This window comes from Ochotona curzoniae, unplaced genomic scaffold (genome assembly GCF_017591425.1).
Source record: "Ochotona curzoniae isolate NIBS_2020 unplaced genomic scaffold, NIBS_Ocur_1.0 contig_4792, whole genome shotgun sequence".
Lineage (NCBI taxonomy): Eukaryota > Metazoa > Chordata > Mammalia > Lagomorpha > Ochotonidae > Ochotona > Ochotona curzoniae.
The window spans coordinates 11,464,325-11,482,567 of NW_024466389.1; the positions used below are offsets into that span (position 1 = coordinate 11,464,325).

Here is an 18,243-nt window from a genome sequence, read left to right on the forward strand (position 1 = left end):
TTTCTGAGGTAAGTCATGTGATGTCAAGGAAAGTAAACTAATGAATTGGACAATAAGCAGGCAGTTAGACCTAAAGTTTTATTAACAGTTAATGGATTGATGGTAGTGATGTAGGGATGATAATTGGAGGCTTGGAACTAGTGCTGTGGCATGGTGGGCTGGACCTCCACCTGTGATATTGGTAACTTTTATGGAAGACAGTTTGTATCCTGGATGCTCCACTTCTGATTCAGCTCCTTGTGAGGCAGTTCTCTAAGCTATACATATACACAGAGTTTAGCCCAGTTCTTTTCTGTTCCCTGGATGACCAGGAAACCTTCAGTCTGCAAATGTTCTCCCACCTTCCACCCTCCTGGACACGACATCTTCAGGGCTACTTGACTTTGGACAATGAACCTACAATACCATGAGCAGAAAGGAACTTTACTGCTTTGCTTGGCTTTTGGAGATGAAATAAGGAAAGGCTGATATATGCAACCATTTGGGTAAAATGGCAAAAGATATTGGCCAACACATATCAGCCAAGGAGCATATGTCTAGGTTATGGTAGTGGCTCTTATCACTGGATAAAATGTACACACAACTGGACAATGGACTGGTCAGAGGACAGGAATCTAACTGTCTCCAGGAAGATCTTCAAATGGCAAAGATCACATGCAAAGCTCTCCATGGCAGTGCACATACGGTAATTGCAAAATCACAGTGACTCAGCAGGTAAAAGTCAATCAAACCACACATAGGCTGGCGGAGGAAGGGAAAGTGTTGATGAGGGTTGGGAACTGTAAAACTTTACCTCCCCTTGTTCTGCAGAATTATATTATGTTACCTGATATGATGGATCAGGAGAAGGGTCACATTAAGCAAGCCATTACATTAACTAGCACTCAAGAACCATAACCGGGGGATAGATTCTGTGAGGGATGTGTGGGCCACATCCTGCGAAAATTCTAGTCCCACTTGTTATCTCAAGAGTTGGGGTGGTGATGGACTAAGCTAGGTGTGACCAAGGAGCCTGCCATCAATTACAGGTAAAGGAACCCCCAATAGTCTGGACTGGTCAGGGCAGCAGCACCCGAATGTGCATCCTGAATAGGGTGTGGGGTGGCCGGGCTGCAACATTCACCAGCTCATACAAGGCCAAATGGAAGGCTAGACTGCGCTGGGCACTGGCCTAAACCCAATAGTATGTATGAGAATTGGGTCTGGGAATGGATCAAGTGGAGGCACTTGGGAAACTCCCCTGGCTAGTCATAGCTCCCACTGGTGAACATGTGGTCCAGACCTGGGGGTTGGACAAGCTGGGCAAAGTAGCTCCAACAGCTGGCAAATGTGTCAATTGGTAATGGAACAGGGTAGAGCAGGCATGACTGAGCAAATCTTAGCCCACAAGCAAAACTAGAGACCAGGACGGAGCACAGGTCATGCCGAGCTAGGCTCTTGCACCTACTTATCTGCATGAGCCAGGAACGCTAAGCCACAGTGTCTAAGGCAGAGGTCAGGACAGGTGAGGGGCTGTGCCAAGCTGAGTCAGAGCAACCACTGGCATGCATGTGATCTATGGCTGGGAACATGCCCGGTTGGGGAGCTAAGGGGACAACCCTAGCTGGGATGAGGTTCCCAGCAAGGGGTGTGCGACCTGGAACGGGGGTTGCGTTCTGATCTGGAAATGGTCGTAGTCTCCCTTGGCACAAGTGTGGACTGGGATTGGATGCACTGAACCGGGCCAGACCCAAACACCCTCTGGTGTCCTGGAGGACCAGGGTAGATGTGTGATGGACTAGGCAAGGCCTCAAACCCCTACTGAGCCATGTATGAGCCATATATGGGTATGGACAAACCATGGCTGGGCTGAAATGTACAACAGCAAGGACCAGATTGGGTTGAAGGCCAGTCAGGAAAAGCCACTGTTCCTGCTATGACTGGAGGTGGACTGAGTAGGGCTGGCTCATGGACCCACTGGTAAGCGTGAAACCTGGCATTGGGAGAGGTTCTGATGGAGGAGCCTGGGCAACTCCTCTGGCAGGGCACAGACCTGATTAAAAGTTTCATTAGAGATTTCCCCAATCGAAATGCTGGACTCAGAACCGTAACCAAGAAAAGAGAAGACAGAACAGGTCAACCAACCATCCCAGCTATATCTTGGCAGCGAAATATGGGGCAAACAGAGACTCTATGATGGACTGTGTCAATCAGTGGAATCCTCAAGGACCTCATCATGCTTGGAGTGGCAAGATTGGCAGCGATTCATAACTGGTGAACTATCAAAACCAATTGAGCAAGAACCTCAGAGCATACCCTACATGGGGGACCTGGGGAGGGTGGGAAATTGGGTGGGCCTTCTCCCTTAATACCCCCTTTAAACATGAAGGAAACAATTGGGAAAAAATAATACTCTTACACACTTTCCTGTAGCCCTTGACCCTTTTTTTCTTTTACCCTAATTAACTATGTAAAGATTGTCAAAATATATTTTTTTAAAATTACTGTAAGAATAAATAAACAAACTTTACCTCCCAATGTTGCTTGAAAAGGAAATGGAAGAGCCACATGGAAAGCAGGCTGGCAGCCCCGCAGAGCTTCAACATAGAGGCATGCCAGGCCATTGCTCATGTGTATTGTCAAGAGAAATGAACCTGTGCCCTCGTCAGAGTTTGTCCATGGATCTTCAGAGCAGCGTCACTCATGATAGCTAGAAAGTGGAAACAGCCAAACTGAAGACAGTGGCCTAGGGTGCAATTTTGCTGGGAGAAAAGCAGGCAGTAGCTGGTGGGCATTTTGGGCCTGACTAAAGCCAACTCTGTTAACTGTGCCAGTATGCCATCCTACTTACCTATTCTCTCTCTCTATTTTTAAAGATCTGTGCCATTGCTGTCGCCATAAGCATATGTGTGAGGGGAGTCTGGGAATCAGGGTATGGGTCAGAATAGTGGCCACTGACAGTTCCTTTGACATACAAGAAATGATTTCTTCTGGTCTCCATGACCCAGGATACTGTACCCACAGGTAATCAAGGTTGCTGAGATGGGGTGAATCAAAACAGAAGATTGCAGAGGGTCTCCCTGGTCAGGGTCTAAACATCCACTGACATAGGAGCTGGGGCTAGGGGAGGACTGGGCCAGGCTAGGTCACAGCACTCACCAGTGTTTGTGAGAGCCATGTTTGGGAACAGGTCTGGTAGGAGATCTTAGGGGTTGTCCCCACTAAGCCACAGTACCCACCAATGAGTGTCAGATCTGGGGTCTGCAGCACCTGCCAGTTTGTGTGAGAACTAGAGCTGGGAGCAGAGCCAGGCATAGCGCTCACTAGAACACATGACAGCAGCATCCACTGGAGAATGTGAGAGCTGAGTCTGGGGGCAGGCTTGCTAGGGATCTTCCCAACTAGGCTATAGCACCTGTTGGTACAAGAGTTGGTTGTGGGAGCAGGCCAAGCAAAGCCATAACACTCGCTGGTGCACAAAAGAGTCAGTTCTGGAAGTAGGGCAAGTCAGGTCCCAGTAGCCATATGTGCACACAAGAGCTGGGTCTGGGGACAGACCTAGAAGGGATCCTCAGGGAGCTCCCCACCTAGGCTGTAGTACCCACCAGTACAAGAAAGAACCAGGTGTGAGGGTGAGAGTTGGGCTGGGCCACAGCAGCATATAGGGTTGGATCTGGGCATTGGTCTGGTTAGGGTTCTTGAGGGTTACCTGACCAAACCGCAGCCCTTGCTGGGTCTGGGGGACAGGCAGGGTGAGGCTGAGTTACAGGACCCCATGGTGCACATGAGAGCATATAAATAGAGACAACAACAGCCAGCCTCTCTGATCCAACAGAGAACCTTGCTTGGCTCACTGGAAGATGGACAGAAGACCAGGCTGCACAACACTATCTGCCAAATTCTCCACCAAGCATCAAAGCTGTGGACACAACAAATCACGGACAGCTGGCACATATGGGAAGTGGTATCTCAAACTTGGTGCAATGAAGCCAATACCATCTCAGAACAATCGAGTGAACCCTCAGAACATTTGCCCCCATGAGGCTCCCAGAAAAAACCCCAGGGGTCCATCTCTGTCCCTGGGCACTGATGGGCTCTGGCAGCAAGGAGCAGCACAACATCTCCTGTCCTTCCTGCCCCTGTCACAGGAGAGAGGGTGGAGTCTCTTCCCTCTCCCACCTTCTCCCCCATCCACCTCTTCCCATCAAACCACTTCTCATCACACCCGGAGATGTGCATGGGTCTGCAATCCATTCACTTATGCAAAAAAAGTAAATATATGCATGCATTATATATCATATATTTGTGTGTGTATATGTGTGTGTGTGCATGGAAACAGCCCAGTGTTAATCAACTGAGCAATGGATAAAGCATGTGGGGAAAACACACTTGTAACACAACACTCCCCAGCCACAAGAGGAAGAAGGCTGCCACCCCTGTGGGAGCCCAGGCAGGAGTCCTGGCTCCTGGCCTTGGTTGATGCCATCTGGGGAGTGAAGCAGCACAAGGGATCTCTCTGTCTCTCTTTGTGGTCATATTTGTCTGTGGCTCAGCCATGTAAACAAAGGAATACATGCTTAAGAACAGAAGAAAGGTGTTGTTTCTTGGGTATAGAACACTAGCTTCACACTTCTTTCTCGCGACAGGTGAGGCTGTCCTCCACGGGGACAGGAGTCACAGCCTGAGCCTCATAGTGACCACACTGTGCTCAGATGCCCTCCAGGAGGGAAGCAGGACCTGGTGCAGTTCAGGCAGGCAGAAGTGAAAGCAGATGGGCCCGGGACACCCAGCTCATTTTCCTGCGACCGCGGCCAAAACCCGGGTCATCGATGGAGAGCCCAACACAGAGAAGTGAAGACAGTATCAGAACTTTTTGAGGTCAACGTGGCCTCTCCCAGCACCCACTTCGGTCCTACACTGCTGCTCTCTCTGCCCTGGTTCCCTCACCTCCCCTTTTGCAGTGCATTCTCAAAGTCCTTGTCTCCAAGCCACGCCCCTAGGTCTCGCCCACAGCTCCCTGTGTCCTGCCTGAACCCCCTTCAGCAGGCTCCACTACTCCGCCACGCCCCTGTCTCCATCCATTCACCAGCACCGACCCGCCTCCGTCCCCGCCCACATCGCCATCCTCCACCAATGCATGACTTCCTGCTATGCGCCCTCCCGCCCCCTATCTCCCCCAACGAGCCTTAAAAGGGACCAGTTGCTTTCACTTTGGGTCCTGCCTGCAAAAGTTGCCATCCTAACCCTCTTTTTCGGAGTCCTCGGTCACTACCGCTGTCGCCGCCACCATGTCCTGTCCGATGCCACAACGCCGGGCCGTCTCCACGATCCTGGGCGCCATGGAATTTGGGCGCCGCATGGACCAAGCAGCAAGCGTCGCAACAGCGCGCGCCTTCCTGGATCAGGGCTACAACGAGATCGACACGGCCTTCTACTACGCAGAAGGCCAGTCGGAGACCATCCTGGGTGGCCTGGGACTCGGGCTGGGCCGCAGCGACTGCAAAGGTAACTGTGACCCCTGAAGTAGCCTGCTCCATGCACAGCTGACCCTGAACCACAGGACCCAGCCCAGCCCTGCACCTGCCACTTCCTGCACTGACATTTCTTAGCTGACAGGGCAGCTCTGGGAGCCCAGAGCCCGCAGGGAAGCATTGCCCTGGGCACCTGGATGGTGCCTTGTCTTCCCTCCCTTTCTTTTTTTTTTTTCCCCTCCGGATTGGTTGCCCAGGACCCACCTCTCTGGTCTAGCCTGCAATCCTCCAGCCAAGCCAGCTCTGGGCACTAAACACCCAGACCCTGGCACAGTGGCAGCCTCCTCTAACACAGCAGGTGCCCTAACCCCTGGCTTACTGCATCCCAACCTTCACACCCTGGCTGAGGTTGGCACAGCTCCCAACACACTTGGAACAAAGTACAGTTCTACTTCCTCCCGGGCCCAGGCCGTCCCCTCAGCAGGACTCAACTTTGCTTACAGTGCCCTGTGGAGTTGGCAGTGCCATGAGCACCCAGGAGCCATGGACGCTGCACGGCATGGAAGATGGGGAGCAGCATAGGGTGCCTCTCATGCCAGTTTCTGCCTTGGGTTACAGGATACAAACCCCTCCTATAGTCAGCACAGAGCTTGCCCAGCAAGGATCCCATCCCTTGGAGGACAGAGGAAGGCTGGTCATAGAGGGAGCACTGTCCTGCGAGGAAGTTAATGTGGCCGCAGGAGTGCAAGGGAGGAGCAGCTGCAGGCAGGGCTGGGTGTGCTATGGCTCAAGACTGGCATGGCTGGAAGAGCCATAGGTCATGCAGGAGGAACATGGTAGGTGGAAATGTCCTCAGGGATCATACATCCTGGAGTGGCTTTAGCCTGGACTGGCAGGTGCAGTGAGAACTCAGCAGTGTCAGCAACGTCAGTGTTGTGTGTTGGCACCTTAGCCTCCTTCCCTGGGGAGGCATGGCCCGGTGGAGTCTTACCCCTGATCCCACTGCTCTGAGGCACCTGCATCTCAGGGGACCCTCCCTCTACACACCCTGCCTGCCTCCCAGGACAACTCACATCTGGTCCCTATTGTTGCTGCTGATTCTTTTCCTGAAGTTGCTGGTGTCCTGATCAAATCCTTCTGCTCCCTCCTTGAGGCTGGGTCACTGGGCCACAGTCGTCTTGGTTAGATACAGAAAGAGTGGAGGATGATGGAGGAATGGAAATGTCCCCAGAGAGTGTCACCAAACCTCATCTCTTCCAAGATAGATGGTCCCCATTGCCCAGTGCTCCTGCCCCTGGCATCTGCCTGGAGGAGCGAGCTTCCTCCACTTGCCAGGTGGCAGCAGCCTCTGCCTTCCCTGTGGCTCTGGGAGTCAGACTCCAAGGAAGCTCTTGAGGTCCCATGTGTCCTTGTCCCCTGTGCCCTGGGCTCCCCAAGCACCTTGTGCCCTGTCCTGCTTCCTAAACTCTAAGCAGATGCTCATTTCTCAGCACCTCGTGACAGGTGCAGCCGGTTCCCACCCGTGATGCAGGTGGGAGAAATGAGGCTCAGAGGGGCCTGGGAACTTCTCCAGGTCCCAGAGCTGTGAGGGCAGAGCTGGGAAGGGCAGTCAGCTGTGTCTCTGCACTGTTGCACTGGACCCAGAGCAATATGTAACAATTTACCCTGACCTCCATGTCTGTTGCCTCCTAGTGAAAATTGCCACCAAGGCCCTCCCATTTGACGGGCTGACACTAAAGCCTGAGAGTGTGCGGAACCAGCTGGAGACGTCACTGAAGCGGCTGCAGAGTCCTCGTGTGGACCTCTTCTATTTGCACGTGCCTGACCACAACACCCCCATAGAGGAGACACTGCGTGCCTGCCATGAGCTGCACAAGGAGGTGAGGGCAACATTGCCCTTCATTCACCTCAGAAGTATCCTCTGCCTGCTGTCATTCTGATGCCAACAGTGACTATCACAGCAGTGACAAGTGGCTGGGGCACATTGCACCACCCCATTACTCCACAAACACCCCTGCTGGCTTCCTGTCCTACACTAGTGCTGAGCACAGCCTCTCCCCACAGGGCAAGTTCGTAGAGCTGGGTGTGTCCAACTACTCCTCCTGGGAGGTTGCTGAGATCTGCACCCTGTGCAAGAAGAACGGCTGGATCCAGCCCACTGTGTACCAGGTGAGGACCAGCGCTCCACGGCTCTGCTATCCTGGGGACCTCGTGTCTCACAGAGTGTCCCTACTGCTCTGCACCATCTTAGACCCTCTGAGTGGCTACTGGGTGAGGTCTAGGAGGCATTCAGTTCTTCACCCTGACCCGGGCAGCTGCTCCCTCTGTGCTGGGTGTGCACTGGCTCCTCCCTCATCCTGGGTTTACTGTCAGCCTGGGACAGTGCTGAGTCCCTGGGAGAAGAGCTCAGGGCTCCCCCAGGTGGCTGTTCCCCAGGAAGCCTTTCCCTGTGGTTCCCAGGAGCCCCAGTGCACATGCCCTCCTTTACCTCCTCCTTCACCAGTGAGCCAGGATGTGTCCCCCTTGGGCTGCATGCTGGGCATGGGCAGAGCTCCTTGGGGCACACAGATGGCCTCTTTTTCAATGACATTTTTTATTTCTTTTGTTTTCACTTAGTGCTGAATATTTGGAGGTTAAGGGCATTATCCCTCTGACTCTGTCCTCCTGGGGATCTCATTGTGACACCCCGCCTGATGAGTGCCCAGCACTGTGACACAGATGGTATATTCTTCAGAGAATATTACTTAAGGACTTCCTTGTAGCTGGTGTCTGTCCCCGCAGGGCATGTACAATGCTGTCACCCGCATGGTGGAGAAGGAGCTGTTCCCCTGTCTCAGGCACTTTGGATTGAGGTTCTATGCCTTCAACCCTTTGGCTGGTACGTGGAGGCCTGGACACAGGTCCACTGGGCAGAATGGGAGCCCTGAGGTTGTCTCTGCTTCTGCTGCCTGAGTGATGCCCAGCATCGAACTGGGAAGATGGAGGGACTGCAAAGGAGTGGGGCTGCTCCCTTCGTCCCTCCTGGGGTCTCCCAACCTGAGGGGTCCTATGCCAGGATTCTGATGGTGGGGCTCTTGCAGGGGGGCTGCTGACCGGCAGGTACAAGTACGAGGAGAAGAATGATACCAAGCCTGCGTGTCGCTTCTTTGGGAATAAATGGGCTCAGATGTACAAGGATCGGTGAGCTGTGATATCTGACTGGATGGTGGGGCATGTCTATGAACCGGGGTTCCCTTCCTGCTTGCACCTGCCTCTGTGGATCGCTGTAGCAACTGCAATGCCTTCAGTGGTTCCTGTGAGGAATGGGCATCCCAGGACCACGTGGCCTTCCAAGTTCTTGCTCAGTCCTGAGCAGTCACCTGCCAGGCAGGAAGAGAGCAGGACTAGAGGCTCAGGAGGCCTGCGCTCTGCCCTGTCCCAGCTCCCTCAGCTGCACTCAGTCACTTGAGGACAGGTGCCTGTCTCTCAGGACCAGAGCTGTCACTGGGGTGTGTGGGGAGGGGACGGAGCCTGCAGCCTGGGGAGGCTCCTCCATGCAGCAGGTGTGGAGAGGATTGGATGCTTGGTTGGGTCTTTGGATGCTGCTTTAAGTGTCAGCCTCATGTGTGTCTCTCTGTTCCTGTTCCTCACCCACCCAGTTACTGGACAGAGGAACATTTCCAGGGCATCGACCTGGTGCAGAAGGCCCTGCAGGCTGCATATGGCTCCAACGCCCCCAGCTTGACCTCAGCCACCCTGCGCTGGATGTACCACCACTCCCAACTGAAGGTAGCTCTCCTGTCCCATGTGTGTAATTTCTGCTCTGTATTTTTAGGGCCCAGATTTTGTTTTTTCTTCTTACAAACTTTTTTGGCACCCAAATCTTGTGTGTCTGTTTCTGATATTTTTGTTCTCATATAATTGTTGAGTTCTCGAGTAAGGGTTCATGAACATGAAGTTGGCCATAACTTGGGGACTTAGGCACCTGCTATCCCAGTATAGATGAGGAAATGCAAGTACACATGGATGTCATGTGGGTTGCAATGATAACACAACTGTAACCACCAACCCCCGAATTCTCCCTCCTTGCTGGGAGCTGGGACTCTCTCTCCCAGTGTCACCAGCCTTCCTCATGAACCTTTCACCACCGTCGGCTTGGATACCTGCTCAGGCCACCAGCGAGGCTCCTCCCAGTGTAGGTGCTGAAATGAGCACTCAGGTTTACTGTTACACTGCCCAGCTCAGAGAACCTGTTTAGGGCAGTGCAGAGCCTGGGAGGCAGGGTTGAGGGCTGCGGGCACTGGATCCCTGCCCCCACATGGGAGACCTGCCCTGTGTTGCTGCCTCCTGGCTCAAGCTCTGACCCTGCATGGACTGTCATGGTCCTTTAGGAATGAAACTAAGGATGGGAGCCCTCTCCATCTGCAGTTGTCTCTCTCTTAGTTCCTCAACTAATAAGAACTAGAAAAATGAATGTGAAAATTTGGAATCACAAGGAAAGTGTGTTAGATGCAGAAAAGTTTTGCAATCCATGTATATGACAAGTCTACCAGAACTTTATCAATAATATGTACTATCTTAAAGGTGCTCGGATTAAAAAAAAAAGAAAACTTTTTAAAAGACTTACTTGTTAGTCTGAGAGGCAGAATAACAGAAAAGAGAGAGAGAGAGGGAATCTTCCATCTGCTGGTTCACCCCCTAAAAGCCTGCAGTGCCAGGTCTTGGCAGTCCTACACCAGGTACCGGGAGCTTCCTGCAGGTCTCTCCTGAGGATGGCTGAGTAGCAAACATTTGGGACATGTGCTGCTGTATTCCAGGCTGTTGCTAGAGAGCTGATCAGAAGAGGAGCAGCCTGGATACAAGCCAGTGCCAAGATGGGAGTTGGCATTGCAGGCAGTGGGTCAACTTGCTACACCACAAAGATGATCCCTAGATTCAAAATTTGAGCATGCTAAGGACTTTATTTCCAGTTTTATTTTTCATGAATTCCTTGCAGCAGCCTCACATATGAATGAGCTCGGCAATTGCAGGCAGAGTGCTTTACATGGTTTTTCTTTACTCCTTGACCACACTGAGAGTGGAGGACACGCAGGCTCAGAGAGGGTCACCAGCTAAGCCATGTTTGCTCAGCTGCTGGGTGGCAGGACCGGGCTCTGGACGAAGGTCTGTGTGTGGGTGAGCAGGTGGTCCCAGGGACAAGGACACAGGCAGGGAGTGACAAAGCCACAGCTGCCCAGGCCCCTTGAGTCCTGTCTGGTCCAGGGACCCAGAGCTGCACAAGCAGCAGGGCTGGGCACTGAGTGCTGCTGCGTGAGCTGACGTGTGCTGTTCCCTGCAGGGCACCCATGGGGATGCAGTCATCCTGGGCATGTCCAGCCTGCAGCAGCTGGAGACGAACCTGGCAGCCGTGAAGGAGGGACCACTGAAGTCGGAAGTTGTGGAAGCCTTTGACCAAGCCTGGAACCTGGTTGCTCACAAATGTCCCAACTACTTCCGCTAAGTTCTGGGTGGCACATGTGTCCCGGCCTTTGTGTCACACCCCAAACCCCTCTGGCTTTCACTGACTGGCTGTGGTCTCTGCAGACTCTCTGGGTCCCTGCCTGCTCCTGTAGACTGCCCTGCCTTGTGCCTTTGCCGTGTGGGAGGCTGAGGCTGAGCCCCACACAGTAGGTCCTGTGGAATAAAGCTGCCCTGCCCTGGCTGCAGCTGGGCTCGGGTGAACCCACCAATGTGTCTGCTCTGCTGCTTGCAACTTGTTCCCTGCCTGACCTGGGCTGCTGAGAGCAGGGCTAAGAGCCTGGGTCTTCAAGGGCAGATGTCAGGGAGGGTATCACCGGGGTCTCCCCAGTCCTCATCCCAGTTCCTGCCTGAACTCCCAGCAGCTGAGAGGCACTCAGCCTCCTCACAGTGAGAAGGGGCCTCCCCCTTACAATGGGTCAGCTCTCTCTCTGACCCTCCTCCCAGCACTCAGCAGTGGGACCTTTGGAGCAGGTCATGCCATGAGCACCAGCACCAGCAGGTGAAAGTACCATCAGGAGGTCAGCCCCTTCTTCCTGTCCCCATCTCACTGGTGGCTTTACTCTGCCATTGCCATGACCTCCTGCTCTTGGCGGTGGAGCACAGGCAGTCAGGTCCACACTGCCCTCAGCTGGTCCTACAAGGCTGTCCAGCAGAGTCCTGGACCTGAGGTTGCTGTTGACCCATCACTGTAGCCATTCTCTGCAGTCCTGGGTTGGGGTAGGGTTTAATAGACATGTTGAGAGACTGCTGCCCACACGTGATGCAGGTGAGCACCTGGAAATTCATCTCCAACCTATTAAAACACTGTTTGAAGTTCCAGAGCTGTGGCTCAGTAGATGAATGCCCTCGCCAGGGTGCCATCAACCCATATGGCTGCTGATTTATGTCCCAGATTCTTTCCTTATGATCCAGCTCCCTGCTCAAGGTTGGGCAATCAGGGAAGAGTAGCCACATGCTTGGGCTCCTGAACCCATGTGGGAGACTCAGAAGATCCTGACTTCAGAGCAGCCTAGCTCCGACCATGCGGCCATTAGGAGAATTAATCTTTGAATGGAAGATCTCTCTCAAGCTCAGCATGATGGCTTGGTGGCTAAATCCATTCTTGTCTTGCAAGTTCCAGGATCCCATACAGCCTCCATTGGATCCACTTCCCATCCAGCCTCCAGCTTGTGAAGTTGGGAAAGCAGTCAAGGATAGCTCAAAGCCTTGCGAACCTTAACCCACGTGGGAGACCCAGAAGAAGCTCCTGACTCCTGGCTTCAGATTGGTTCAGCTCCAAACGTTGCGGCCACTTTTGGAATGAACCAGTGGGTAGAAGATCTTTCTTTCTGTATCTCCTTCTCTCTGTGTATCTGCCTTTCCAATAAAAATAACTAATTCTTTAAAGATCTACTCCTATCTCTTTCTATCCATTGCTATCCTTAAATTTTTCTTTCAAATAAATGCATGACTCCTTTAAAATTTTTTTATTTTGATGATGTTTACATAGTTGAGAAGGATGCATACCCATGTGGACCAATGACCAGCATGGGAGGGTAAGGATTAGGGGAAGCAGATGAGGCAATGGTTTCTAAATATTCCATTTCTTCTTCCAGTATCTGGGAGAAAGGTTCAAGAAAGGGAGAAGCTGAACCCAGCTTCCCAACCGCCTCATCTCCAGGGATGAGGAACGGTCACCCAATGTCAGTCCAGGGTCCATGCCTTGGGCCATGCTGCAAGGGGTACCACGGCTGCTGCCCAGTGATCGCTCCACAGTTGAGTGGCTGCATAGGATGAAGTCTCCTAGCTTCATTCACAGATCAATGTAACCCTTACCCAAATCCAGACCTACTTTTCTGTCACAAAAATTACGCAACTGGCTGGTCCTAAAACTCACTCAGAAACTGCAGAGACATTTTGGAATAGCCAAAATGATACTGAATAAACCAACTGGGAAGACTACACTCATTTTTCCTATTTTGAGACTTACTAGTAAACTACAGCAGTAGAGACAGTATGGAATGCCTGAGGATCGACACGAGTCAGAGAACTAGAGCTGTGAGTTCTGAAGTGCCCGTGCCCATGTACTGCAAGTGGGTTTTGGGGACGTGTCAAGTCCATACAGGGAGGGGAAAGAATCCTTCTCATCAACGGCTCCTGGGATGACCAGATGTCCTCAGGCTAATGTCCGAGGTTGGATCTGTTGCTCACACCATTCTCCCAGGTTAAGTACAGGTGAATTAAACCCAAGTGTAAAGGCTAAAAACCATTAGCAGAAAACAGGAATAAATCTTCATGACCTTGGGCTAGGTAGTTATTTCCTTTTTAAAAGATTTTATTTTTGTTGGAAAGACAGTACAGAGAGAAGGAAAGACACAGAGAGAAATCTTCCATTTTCTGGTTCATTCCCCAAGTGGCTGCAATGTCAGAGCTGAGCCAATCTGAAGCCAGGAGCATCTTGAGGGTCTCCCAAACAAGTGCAAGATCCCAAGGCTTTGGGTCATCCTGTTCTGCTTTCCCAGGTCACAAGCAGAGAGCTGGATGGGAAGTGGAGCAGCTGGGATACAAACAGGTGCCCATATGGGATCCTGGTGAGTGCAAGGTGAGGACTAGGACTAGTACTAGGCTACCACTCTGGGCCCTGGATGGTGGTTTCTTAGATAACACAGCAGAAGCCCAAGTAAGCAATAAAATTAGATCAATGGGACCCTAAGCAGATGTTTCAGCTGCATAGTCTGTCATTAGCAGTTAATGGAGTGAGAGGAGCTGGGCTGAACTCTACATATGTCATCAACCCTTTCAAGGAACACAATGACACACCTCAGTGTGAGACAAGACCCGCTTCCCCAGTGTCACAACTGAGTCAACCCTCCATCATTAACCCAGCATCCATTTGCTTCAATCCATTAGCTGCTTTTAGTTTTTTAGTGTGTATTTTGTTCACTTGAAAGGCAGAGTTACGTTAAGAGGTAGTGACACAGAGAGAATAGTTCTGGGCTGCTTCCTTGCTACAATGACTACAGTGGTCAACCATGGGCCAGGTCGAGGCAAGGAGGCAAAATCCATCTGGGTCTCCCATGTGGGTTCCAGGGACCCACCAACCTAAGCCATCTTGTGCTGGTTTCCCGGCGTATTAGCAGAGAGTTGGACTAGAATCAGAGGTAGAACACATCCCGTCTTCAAGGGTGGATGCTGAGTTTAAAGGTGGTGACAACCTGCTCTGCCTTGAACCAGCCCCAATCATTAACTGTTAACTTCAGATTTAGGGGCAACTTCATCATGTTCAGCCACTCAACCGTGGAGCCTTGCTGGCCAGCAGCTGTGGTACACCACTGCCCTCGGGACACCTCTGTCTGTTACAGACAGACCAGAGCAACATATTTCCATAAAGAGGAAAAATTGAAAAAAAGATTTGTTTACTTATTTAAAAGGCAGAGTTAAAGAGAGAGAGACAGGTCTTTCGTCCTGCTGGATCAACCCCCAAATGGCTGGAAGTAAGTCAGTCCACAGCAAGGAGTCTGAAGCTTCTTCTGGGTCTCATGCAAATGTGAAAGGGCTCAAACACTTGAGCTGTCTTCTGCTTCTTTCCCAGGCACATTAGCAGGGAACTGAATCAGAAGTGGAGCAGCCAGGGCTTGCACTGGAGCCCATACGGAATGCTGGGGACACAGGCAGCAGCTTCATCTGCTATGCCAAAAGCAGCCCGAATAAGCGAGACATTTAGCCTGTAGCATGTTTCCCTCGACCAACCCCATGGTAGTCCTTTGAGCTCAGACAGACTTCAATTCCTGGTTGGAGCTGGATTCCCAAGTGAGGCCCTGCACCATCATTTCGAGAGATGGCTCCCTCAGCTCTAAGCTACTGCCAAGGTTGCCTTGTACTAAGCAAGAGTTACACTCCTGGGAGAAAAACATTCAATAGCTGACAGACACTCTAGATGTGTTTCCTCTGTGTGCCAGTATAATTGCCTATTCTATCTTTCTAAAAATATGCAGGAAAAGTGGTGGATGCCAGGCTGGAGAAGCTAATGCTATCCCTAGGCATGGAGACTGCAGATTCCCTAGGGAAGGCGTTCTGGGGATGTGCTGGAGTGGGGACCACTGAGAACTGACAGGGAAGGAGTGACTGTTGGGGTTCCACCGCAACAGGCCACTGCACTCACAGGTGTGCAAGGGATCTAAGAGTAATGTAGAAGAGGGAAACCAGAATGCATGCCTGTGTCAGGCCAAGGCACCTGCACATGTGGGTAGTATAGCCTCACACACACACACACACTCACACACATACACATAAGCCTTGGGCACCAAATGGCATGTACAAGATCCGGGGCTGGGAGTAGACCTAGTGTGGGAACTTTGGGAAACACCCATGCTATGCTGCAGTCCCACTGCTGAGTGGGGAGAGCCAAAGCTGGGGGCAGGCCAGGTCAGGGTGTGTTGTAACACCCATCAGAATATTATGTGTGGGCCAGGTCTGGGGGTAGTCTGGGCTGTGCCAGTTCACAGCACACACTGACACAAGCAAGAGCCATGAGAGGGTGAAGACCATGCCATATGGGACTGACTGCAATATGTGCCACTTCACATGAGGACTGGAGGTGGGCCAGGCTGGGCTAGGCTGCTGCATCCCCTAGGCTGGATTAGGGACAGGTAGGCTGGAGTAGGCCCCAGTGCCTGCTTGTGCCCATGAGAGCTAGAATTTGTGTTGGATCGGCAGACTAGGCTGCAGCATGGAACATATCACATGAGAGCCAGGTCTGGGGTTGGGCAAGGCAAGGCTGGGCTGGGCTAGGCTAGTCCATAACACCCAGTGGTGAATGCCAGGACTGGACTCAGGCCATGTTAGGCTGGGCCACAGCACCGACCAGCACACACCAGCACACATGAAATCTGGGGCTGGAAGTGAACATAGTAGAGAAACTTGGAGAACACCCCTGATAGGCCACAGCTCCCACTGGTGAGCATAAGAGCCAAAGCTGAGAACAGCCCAGGCCAGGCTGGGTTGCAGAACCCATCAGCATACATAGGGTCAGGACTGAGGGCAGACTGGGCTGGGCCAGTACACAGCAATATTGGCATGAGTGAGAGCCAGAATGGGGTGCTGGCCAGGGCAGGTTGCGCCTCAACACCTTCCAGTTCACATGAGTGTCAAGGCTAGGGGTTGCCCAACCTGGGCTAGGTTGTTACATCTGCCAGTAAATGCCTACTATAGGCCATGTGAGACCAGCTCACAGTACCTGAGCTGAGAGTGGGTCTGGTCGGGAGCTTTAGGGACTCCTCTGCTAGGCTGTTGCTTCCACTGTTAAGCAGGAGAGTTGGCACTGAGGGCAGGTCAGCTGAACTAGGCTGCAGCACCTAAAGGCAAGTATTGGGACTGGATGTGAGGCATGTCAGGCTGGACTGTAGAATCTCCTGGAAAGCACAAGATCTAGCACTGGGGGTTGGCCTTGTGGAGGAACTGTGAACTAAACCTTGCTAGGTTGAGCATGAGAGCCAGGGCTGGGAGTGGGCATGGCCGGACATGGCTGGACAAGGCAGCACCAATTGGAACATGCGTGGGCCAGGTCTCGGGGCAGGTCAGGCTGAATTAAGCCGCAGCACTCATTGGTATCCACGGGAGCCAGATGCAATAGCAACACATTCCAAAACTTGCAAAACCTGGGGGGCTCTGGAGCGATGGCTCAGTGGCTAAATCCTTGCCTTGCATGCGCTGGCATCCCAAATGTGTGCTAGTTCATGTTCTAGCTGTTCCACTCCTGGGGCTAATGTGGGCCTGGTGGCGTTTAATGAGGATCACCCTGACTACCCTGAAATGTTACAACACCCACTGGAACATGTAAGAACCAGGCCTGGTGCTGGCTGGGGCTGGGCTGGGTTGCAGTACCTTTTGGTTTGTGTTAGATACTGGCCGAGACAGAACTGACCAGGTATGTGCATTGGCTGGTATAGGTGATGGACAGAAGCTGACCCTGCAGTGGCTATCACATGTAAAAGTCAGGACTGGCATCACTCCAGGCAAGATTTCTTGGGGGACTCCCCAGCTAGCTTGTTGAATTGAAACCCTGGTCACAGGGAAAATCAAAATGCATGTCATCCAACCTTAGAGTTCACACAGTAGGACTGGGCAGTGGACAGCACGCCCAGATGCACACGGGGGACATGACAGCCAGCTCATGTAGCCAGCAAAGGATGTTGAGTGCCTCATCAGAGGATGAACAGAAAAAGGATGGACAACTCTCCTGGCCAAGCTTTACAGCAAGTGTCTGCATCAGAGGATGCACTAAAGTGGACTTGGTTGGCCAATAGACCTTGGAAAGATGTTCCTAACCCTGGTGCAATGAAATTGATGATATCAAAGCCACCCAGGTAGCACCAGCAGAACATTCTTGCTTACATGACAATCTCTAACGTGTCATCAAATGACCTTTTCCTCATCCCTGGGTGCTGATGTAATTTGACAGCAGAGTGGCCATCGCCCCTTTCACCCTTGCAAACAGATGAGGAAAAAAAAAAAAAAAAGAATTGAAACATCTGTCCCACTCACCTTCCTCCATATCTCCACTCTCCTCCACACAAATTGAAGGTCCACAGGGATGTGCATCCCTTTCAACTAGATAAGCAATGTAAGAAATAAAATAAATAAATCAAAGATGGCGCCAAGTGCAAGCAGAGCCCACTGCCTGCACTCCACCTGCCTGTGAAGTCCCAGCCCCAGCAGGCCTGCAGAGACTGGCTGCACAGGAGATGGGTCAACAGCAATCCCAGGCCCAGGACTCTGCTCTGCAGCGTCATGCGACTGGTGCAAGGCAGCAGAAGCCTGGCTGCCTGTGCTGCACCCCCAAGAGCAGGAAGCTGGGGCCAAGGTGGAGTCTTCAGGTGGGACAGAATCTTCAGCTAGGATGAGATGACACTACCACTGAGATGGGGACAGTCATAAAGTCCACAGCCCTCCTAGGTGCCTCACCTTGTTGTGGCTGGTGATGCTCACGACAGGACCTGCCCCCATGTCCCATTGCAAAGCCCTGGTGAGAGCCACCCTACAGCAGGCAGGCAGCTCCGTCCTCACTCTGAGGGAGACTGAGAGCCTCTTGGCAACCAGGAAGTACAGGAAAGATCTGGGACCAGGACTTAGAAGTCCCCGGTGACACCCTCCCTGACCCAGGTGACACTGCCCCTGTATGTACCCCTGAAAAGCCAGCACTCAGCTCAGCCCCACTCCCAGCAGCCCAGTAACATAGCAGACACATTGGCAGGTTCAGACAAGCCTAGCTTCAGCCAGGGCAGGGCAGCTTTATTCCACAAGACCAGCTGGTGTC

General features: G+C 52.3%; 1 protein-coding gene across 1 annotated transcript; it reads left to right on the forward strand.

Annotated features, from left to right (window-relative positions):
* The first annotated feature begins 5,164 nt into the window (after positions 1-5,164).
* Positions 5,165-11,155, forward strand: LOC121161548 (aflatoxin B1 aldehyde reductase member 3-like). Its single transcript, XM_040987997.1, has 7 exons — positions 5,165-5,484; positions 7,143-7,330; positions 7,515-7,619; positions 8,232-8,328; positions 8,531-8,630; positions 9,089-9,218; positions 10,768-11,155. The coding sequence occupies exons 1-7, from the start codon at positions 5,268-5,270 to the stop codon at positions 10,927-10,929; spliced, it is 999 nt and encodes a 332-aa protein (XP_040843931.1). The 5' UTR covers positions 5,165-5,267; the 3' UTR covers positions 10,930-11,155.
* Positions 11,156-18,243: the final 7,088 nt, after the last annotated feature.